The 8,441-nt window shown below is 35.9% G+C and overlaps 1 protein-coding gene across 2 annotated transcripts; it reads right to left on the reverse strand.

Moving 5' to 3' along the window:
• Window positions 1-296: 296 nt before the first annotated feature.
• LOC113108068 (GPI-linked NAD(P)(+)--arginine ADP-ribosyltransferase 1-like) lies at window positions 297-1,886 on the reverse strand. Of its 2 annotated transcripts, XM_026270896.1 has the most exons (5): window positions 1,772-1,870; window positions 1,463-1,537; window positions 896-1,333; window positions 609-635; window positions 380-479 (listed from the first exon to the last, which is right to left on the reverse strand). In XM_026270896.1, exons 2-4 carry the CDS (start codon window positions 1,508-1,510, stop codon window positions 627-629), a joined length of 495 nt encoding a protein of 164 aa, XP_026126681.1. In that variant the 5' UTR covers window positions 1,511-1,537; window positions 1,772-1,870; the 3' UTR covers window positions 380-479; window positions 609-626. The 2 variants fall into 2 exon arrangements, with proteins under 2 accessions (XP_026126676.1, XP_026126681.1); XM_026270891.1 differs by having other exon boundaries at window positions 297-479; window positions 609-1,333; window positions 1,772-1,886.
• Between the last annotated feature and the right edge of the window lie 6,555 nt (window positions 1,887-8,441).

Below are 8,441 nucleotides of genomic sequence, written 5' to 3' on the forward strand. Positions count from 1 at the left end.
TGATATGAGGTGTGTTGCAATAGTGTCCTCTGGTGGTGTGAGGTGCTTCATAAAACACTTTGAGCATCTTTCCAATATACTTCATCATGGGCATGTAAAAATTAATCTATGGATGTTTTTTCAAGAAACACTGCAATTTAGTTTTGCTTAAAAAAAATCTTATTTTAAATAGTCCTACGTTTGTAGGGTTTTAATTTGGTTTTAGAGGATATATTAAAATAAGAACAGAGAGAATACATTGAAATTAATAATAAAAGTAATTTATTATTGTGATAAATTCAACCTTATAAAGAACACTGAATGTGGTAAACATTTTTAAGAGAATGAATGTAACTTTTACTATTCATGCATTTCTGATAATAAACAGAGTTCATCTGAGAATCCGCGTGTAGAAGCACAGCATGAGAAAGGAAGCCGTCAGATTCAGGAAACTGGAACTCAGGAAACTTGACGATGATTCTTTAGATTCTTCTGGTAAGCTTTAGACAGACAGAGAAAATTCAGATCAGCAGGTTTGTTTTAGATGTGCTCAGTTTATCACAAATTAGTATTGCATACAATCAGACAATCTTTACTGCTCTCTCTCTCTCTCTCTCTCTCTCTCTTACCTGACAAGGCTGCTGCAGTCAGAAGAACTGTGAAAGTGAGAATGCACCAAGGTGATATTTATGTAATCATAATTACTATTCTTAACAGTTGTGATATTATTAACTGTGAAAACTTCAGTGGGTGATATTAGTGCATCTATTTCCTCTGAAATACACCCATAATCTTTAAGACTGATCACAGAACAAGAAGTGATGCTGAAAACAGTCCCAGTGCCTTCATCTACACTTGCATCTTCAGTTGCATCATCATATTCCAGTTTTGCTGGAAAAAAACTCACAAAACGTACTTTCTCTCCAATTTTGGTTATATATTGCTTGTCTGTGCCAGAGTACACTGTAGGACATTTCTTGTGGTCTGTGAGATTCATGGCATCTGTCAGCAGGAAGAAAAGAGATTTGAAAGGAAACTGGTCTCTGTAAGTTGATCTGCTCTTGTTGTGGTTCTGAACCAACTTCTTGAAATTTTCATGAAATTCAGAAGAAGCTTCAACATAGTTCTTCAGCGCAGTCATGTGCTCCGGTGTACTCCCAGGAATGGGCTTTTTGCATGTTGTGTTTTTCCACATATTTTTAAAATCCTTATTGTTGTTGAGCTCTGTCTGCAGCAGACCTCCTCTCTTTGTGACCATTTGCAGCATCTCTTCCCGACAGTTGTAGAACGAGTAATCAGCAGCTTCAGGAAACAAGCCCATGTGTGTCACTACTGCAGTTATCTGCACCACAGTCTGAAAACACAATTAAGAACCAGCAGAAAATTTGAAGAGAAAAAAAATCAAACACTTCTAAACTTTACAAATTTGATGAGTTCCTTAAGTTAAAAAGTCAAAGTTGTGATGATAAAAGTGAGAACTTACAGTGTACAAGAGCAGCAGGAGAAATGCATGGAACCTCAAGCTTCCCATTGTTTTAGTTTAGCTTTAGACACAGGTCTGGACAAAGACATTAACATGGACAAAACCAGATTGGTGAAGACATGCTGCCATATATATATATATAATCTTTTTCAGCACTCATTGAGCACAAGTATAGCACAGCCCAATTGCATGAAGCACTACATCTTGATATCTTAAAAAAACATGTTGTTCATGATGTATTTAATTTTCTTAGAAGCATTTGCCTGAAACAAGTGACAGAAAACTATAACTTAAAAAGGCAGCACTCACCGTCTCAAGATGTCTGGTATTTATTTTAGAGTCAGTGAAGCGAGAAGAAAGCAAATGATCAGAACCGCAGTGTGTTCACAGACTGACCAAAAAAATAAAAAAATTACAGGAAAGCTTATTAATGCCAAGCCCTGACATTTCCTTCCTGAATCTGGAATGAGCAAAGCCAGACAGCAAAAGAATCTTATGGTAGAACATTTTTAAAAAGAAGAAAACTGAAACATTAAGAATGTTTGGCAACTATTTTAAATGAGGTAATTGTAATCCATGTGCAGAGATTCATTATGTTCCAGTTTTGTATTATTTGTCGCTAATTTACTGTTGTAAAACTCAGAAATTCAGTGGTCAATGCTAAAATGTGACAGGTTTATTGGAATTTTGATATGTTTACCCTTGAGATGGGTTCACATATTATGTTTGATATCATCTTGTACTACTTCCCATGATCATCAAGCTCAAAAATGCATTATTTAATCACTTTTTTTTAAAGTATGACTCATGCACTCAGAGCTTGGATGAAGAGCTGATTTTTCTAATGTTGTAAAGTGCAAACCTGCTAAACTGTGCCACTGTTAACTGATATTATAATAAAGATTATGGAAACACTACATTTTATTTGTGTGTAATCTTACATAATCAGAGTAGCTTCCCATCAACAACTTAATGTCAAAATACTACTTCAGAGAGAGTTCAGTTTTGTTGGCCAGCATGGAAAGCGGAAGCTTTGGGAGCTTAGAGATGAAAGAACATCAGATAATTTTATCCCCTAAGAAACAAACAAACATAAACAGGCATCTTGGAGACACCCCACAGAGGAGAGATGCAGGAAATGCCTCTCTCACATATGCATCAGTTCCTTGTCATCCCCTTCCTTCCCCTGACCTGTCCTCTCTCCCTCCACATGGTCCACTCAGAATGGTAAATGGTATATTGTTTTACATGAATGCAATCAGATTTACAGTCATGTGTGTTCTTTTTTTATAGTGTCAGGGCGAATGGTCTCAATCTTACAAAAGTAGACTAAAATATCTTGTGTTTTATTAGGATTGGAGCTGAACTTTTCAGGACGGTCGATCGCCAGGAGCTGGGTTTGGGACCCCAGTATAGCTTATATAATTCCTTATCTTAATATCTTAATTATTGCTCTTTAGTTTCTTTGTTTGTATTGTGTGCACACTATGCAGTGCACCCTAGATGAGCATAAGGGCTTTGCACACAGAAAGCTTTTTCCCTAATGATTTCGATCTTATTATCATGTATGCATTTCGAAAGAATAAAAATAGTTAACAGAATAAACATGTTTTAATTGTATAATGTGCACCAAAGATTTTTTTCAAGATATTGTTTTTGCTGCTAAATTATACAGGCAGCTAGTTTAATTTCATATCTCATTCAAATCTAGTTTTTCCTGTAATTAGTATTAGTATTTAGTGGATTGTGTTTAACAAAGGTTTTTTTATGTATAAAACCCTTAATAATGAAAGCTCTAAAACAGAAAATTGCAATAACCGTGACTATTTCTAGACAATTAATCATCAGCCAAATTTCATAATCATGACAACCCTACTTAAAAGCATGAAAAACTGGTTTCTGTTTATTGAATATTTTTCACATTTTAGTGGATTTAATATAATTTTTGTGTTTGGGGGTTACTGTAAAATAAGGTAACCCAAACAGACAAATAAGCCAATATGTATATCTGTTGTGGCCCATAAGAGACCTACTGTAATAAGTCACTAATCAGGCAGACTCAATTAAACACCAAATTCAAGCTACCTGGTCAATCATCTGCCCATGATGGGACACCATGGAAACTGAGAACTAAATTAGCTGGGTCCCAGTTGGATAGTCCAGATGGGTCCCAGATATCAGCTCATTTGCAATCCCTATAGGCCCCACATGGCTGTGTATACCAATCATTGCAATTTCAAAAGTGAATCTCGCATTTATTTAAATCCGACATTTAGAGGTGAGTGAAAACTTGAATGCAATGGCCAAACAGGTGTTCAAGAAATCAACAGATATGTCTGTGATTGGCTACCTTGCTCAATACTACAAAAACAGTAGTACTAATATTACAGTTTTAACTGAGGTTGATTTTGACTGTGTAAGAAAATAGATGTGTGGTCTGCGATCATGAGAACGGTATGAATGCATAATGCATGAGAGAGAGAGAGTTGGCAGTCCTCTAAACAAACAAACAGGAAGTGACCAAATGACATTCCTTTCGCTAATTATCTTTAATGTTACAATGTTAATTATCATTAAAGATAATTACCAAAGGAATGTCATTTGGTCACTTCCTGTCATTTGGCGTGAGACTCATGCACAGATGGTGCCATGTGTGATCATGTTGATCTTAAAGGAACACTCCGACTTTTTGGGACTTTAGCTTATTCACAGTATCCCCCAGAGTTAGATAAGTCCATACATAACTTTTTCATTTCTGTGCGTTCTGTAAGTGTTATTTGACGCACCCACTGTTAGCCTAGCTTAGCACAAAGACTGTATGTAAATGGATAATGGTAGCATAGTAATCCCAATAAGTGACAAAATAATGCAAACATTTTCCTATTTACATGTTGGGATCTGTATAGTCACAGCGTGTACAAATAACAAGGCTATATGAGACAGAGACCATTTTTAATCGTATAAATACTGGGAACTATATTCTCACTAGGCGTAGACTTATCTTACTCCGGGGGATACTGTGAATAAGCTAAAGTGTTCCTTGAATGGGGGCTTCTCTCACTTGAATTGTGATCTGTAAACCCTCACCTTCAAATTAATCTTGTTACCCTTGGCCTTATTAGTGGATAAGACACATACATGCCTTTGGTGTGAGAGACCCGGGGTCGAATCCACTGTGAGACACCAATGTGTCCCTGAGCAAGACACTTAACCGTATACATATATAGCAATTGTAAGTCGCTTTGGATAAAAGCATCAGCTAAATTAATAAATGTAAATGTATCCAAAAACATCTTGGGACAAGTTTTTCACACTGACAGCAGACATTGTAAGACAGTTAGCAACTGTGTTTGATTGTCCGAATAAGCAACGGTAACTACGGGGGCGGGCAGGGCTGGACTGGGACAAAAAAATCAGCCCTGGACTTCATCCAGACCGGCCCACTATGCATGTAAACATGCGTGCACACACACACACACACACTACGTCTATACATACATTAATCTGCATGTAAAATTACCGATTAGAATGTATTACTATCAAAACCAGGAAAAAAATATTAAAATAATAAACAAAGAAAATGCAAATGATTTTATCAGGCTTTATTTTAAATATCTAAAGGTCTTAATTTATGTGCTTTTTATTAATCTAATAGTGCAGCAACATAACATTTTTTGTATTTATATTAATTTACACATATTACCTCTGACCTGTTGGCTGCTTATAGTAGGCTAGTACAAAAACCACTGATCTACAGTAAACGTGATTTATAAAGACCACTGATCTACAATAAAATATAACAGTAATTAAGACAAAGATCATTGTGTAGTGATTTATTTTAAATTGTTCTTAACATAATCAAAGGCCTTTAAAAATCCTTGAAGTACACTGGCTTATATATTCAAACGCAGAGCTCAAAACTGTACTTGCCCTGCTAAAAATAAAAACATAAAAATAAAATTGCTATTGTTTTCTTTGTAAATAAGCTGCAATCTCATTTCACAATTCCAATTTCAATACCACAATAAACACTAACTATTAAGTTCAAACATTAATGAAGACAAGTGAACTGTCAGCAATAAAATAAGAAAAAAAAATCATAAATAGCACCATTTTCAGGTACAGATATTGCATATCCAAATATAAAATACTTCACTTAACACACACACACACACATATACAAAAACACATACATACATATATGTATATATATACTTGTTGAAGCTGTTATTCAAGAGCAGGGAGTTTTTTCTCTTTGTCTTTTGGTCACATTAATGACATAGACCGACAGTAGGTATAAGGTTTCTCCCTGGCACTTTAAGAGATTTTTTTCTCAATTGATTACAAATTGAAAAAATATATCTCACATAAATTCTGTAAATATATGGAGACAGAGCATGAGCTGGTATTATTAAAAGTAAAAAATAATTAAATGTAATGCAGTTTTCATTATAATGACAATTATTTAATGATAGGTGAAGATTATAAATATGTACTATAGTGTGCACATATTTAGCAAAATACTCCTTTCTTATGGCTATTTTTCAATCTCAACTAACCTGCTATGGTCTTTAAATGGCTTTCTTGAGGTATATGTAACGTTCTGTGACATAATTGTTCTCCTGCTGTTTTGACTGATGACTGATAACTGATCGATATTATTTATGAGGCATATATTCATTTCATTTCTGTAAGTTGTACTGTATCTTTAAACAGAAAGTAAGAGATGATCGATTTACTTGAACTGAGGCACTAAAGCGATCTGTCACGTCACATTTTCTAACGCCAAAATGGTATTTTATGAATTTTGTAATAAAATGGACAGAACCTGAGAGCTGAGTATTGTAAATGTAATTTATATAGATCAGTGAGTGGTGGCATATTACAGCTGGAATATCAAAGATATAGATATTTTATCATTTAACATATTGAATTTCGTTGCAGTTGTAAAGCGGCCGCTTTTCAAGGCTAGAACTTGATTCTGATTGGCCAATGAGCAGTGAACACGTCACGTCTCGCAGCCGCATCAGCATCACGCGCACGCGTTGTCATATCTGTTCTTTATACTGCTTTTTTAATGTTTTAAATAAATTATTGTGACTAACGTAAAAAAAAAAAAAAAAAAAAGCATCATGCAGCTTCATGGGAGAGACACATAAGACCGGAATTGTACCATACAACAATATAATTACGAATATATTTGCGATTATTAATGATTTAAAAACAAAATACATAACGCACCGGCCCAACCAGACCGCGGCCCACCGGCAATCTCCCGGTAGTCCCGATGGCCAGTACATGCCTGGGGGCGGGGCTTACCGATAGGTAATTACTTTGTGTGGGTGACATCAAGCATTGGCAAACTGAATTTCTGGTCTGTGGCATAACATCATGGGCGTTGTGCCGAAGAAGTTGAAAATTGTTCAAATGCAGGCGTCAGCCAATCAGATTGCCTATGTAAATAACCTAGTTAAGTTGTTAACCAATCGCGTCCATGGATCACGGGAAAAGCGATGTGATTTGTCACTTTGACAAGTTTCAGACGCTGACGGAACAAGCGCTTTTGGTATGTTTGGCATGCCATAGAGCTTTATGAGAAATAGAAACTTGAACTTTAAATTTAAATTTCGGATCTTCAGTATCATGTCTTGTGTAACATCATCACTAGCACACATAAATCAGACTCGCTCACTCACTCAGTCAAAACTGCACTTCTCGAGGTGAACTCGTTTAGTCAAACAGAGGGGAATCCCGCGAGATACGGGAAGTGCTTAAGAGAAGTTTGTGACTACAGTCAAGGTGAAGACGGGTTTAGGATTTGAAAACATTCACAAACTAGTGCCGTGATTCAAACCCATTACTAAAACTTACTGGACATTAAGCAATGGAGGAATGCAATCCTACAGCGGAAGAACAGGTCAAACTGAAGAAAGATCAGAATAAAGCGGAGCAGACGCGCACGGATGTGGCTCCTTGTTTGTGCGGTTACGATTGCTGTGTTTGTTTCCAAGCCTGTGAATGTCCTGGATGCTCTGATTGTCCCGGATGTGATTTTTCTGGATGCTGTGATTGTTCTGGATGTGATTTTTCTGGATGCTGTGATTGTTCTGGATGCTGTGATTGTTTCTCATGTTGCTGCGAGTGTCTGGGATCAATTTTGGGATGTTTTTGATCGGCAAGTAACCTTTAGAATCCAATTTTTTTTCAAACATACTCTAACAAAGGGCTGTTTTCTTAATTGGACTCACGATTGAAAAACTTTAATCCATTTTTATTTCTATAAAATCATGATGTGTCTAACATGCTTTCATTTGGATTAAGTCACAAGAGATGTTTTTTTTTTTTAATGTTACTAATATACAGATATTACTCGTGTATCTTTCAGGGCATGTAGGATTCCTGAATAAATGGGATACAGCTCCTGTGAAAAACATCTGATACAAAGCCAACAAACAAACACTGAGAGAACTTCATGGAATGATTATTAAACTTCAAAAAGATATATTGTTATCTGTGTAATTTATAAAAATGCAGATGTAAAATACACAATATAAAAAAAATCCAACAAAAAATAAACTTCTTCTGCAGTAATGTCTTTAAATACTTGAGAGTGAAGAGAAACTAAAATGCTTCTGCATAACAACAAGTCTCTCAGGATTTCTGATCGTTTGATGATGTGGTTTGAAAAATTAAATCAGTTCTTCTTCCTTTTGGAGGATGTTAATCTAAACCAGATTTTGTTCAGTTTGTTCACATTAGACTTTATGCTCTTCACTTCTATTGATGAGATCCTCTGAGCTCGTGAGAGTAGATGAACTCTTACCCAGAACAGATCAAGTCTCACAGCTTTCGTTTTAGTCTCATCTTTCATCTTCATGCCGCTCTCAACCACACATGCCGAAACACCCACCTGAGGTTAACCCTTGAAGACCTAGAGCAGATTTGGGGCATGTGAAGCGCCTGTACTTTTCTCTCTTTC

This window comes from Carassius auratus, chromosome 1 (assembly GCF_003368295.1).
Source record: "Carassius auratus strain Wakin chromosome 1, ASM336829v1, whole genome shotgun sequence".
In the NCBI taxonomy this organism is placed as follows: Eukaryota; Metazoa; Chordata; class Actinopteri; order Cypriniformes; family Cyprinidae; genus Carassius; species Carassius auratus.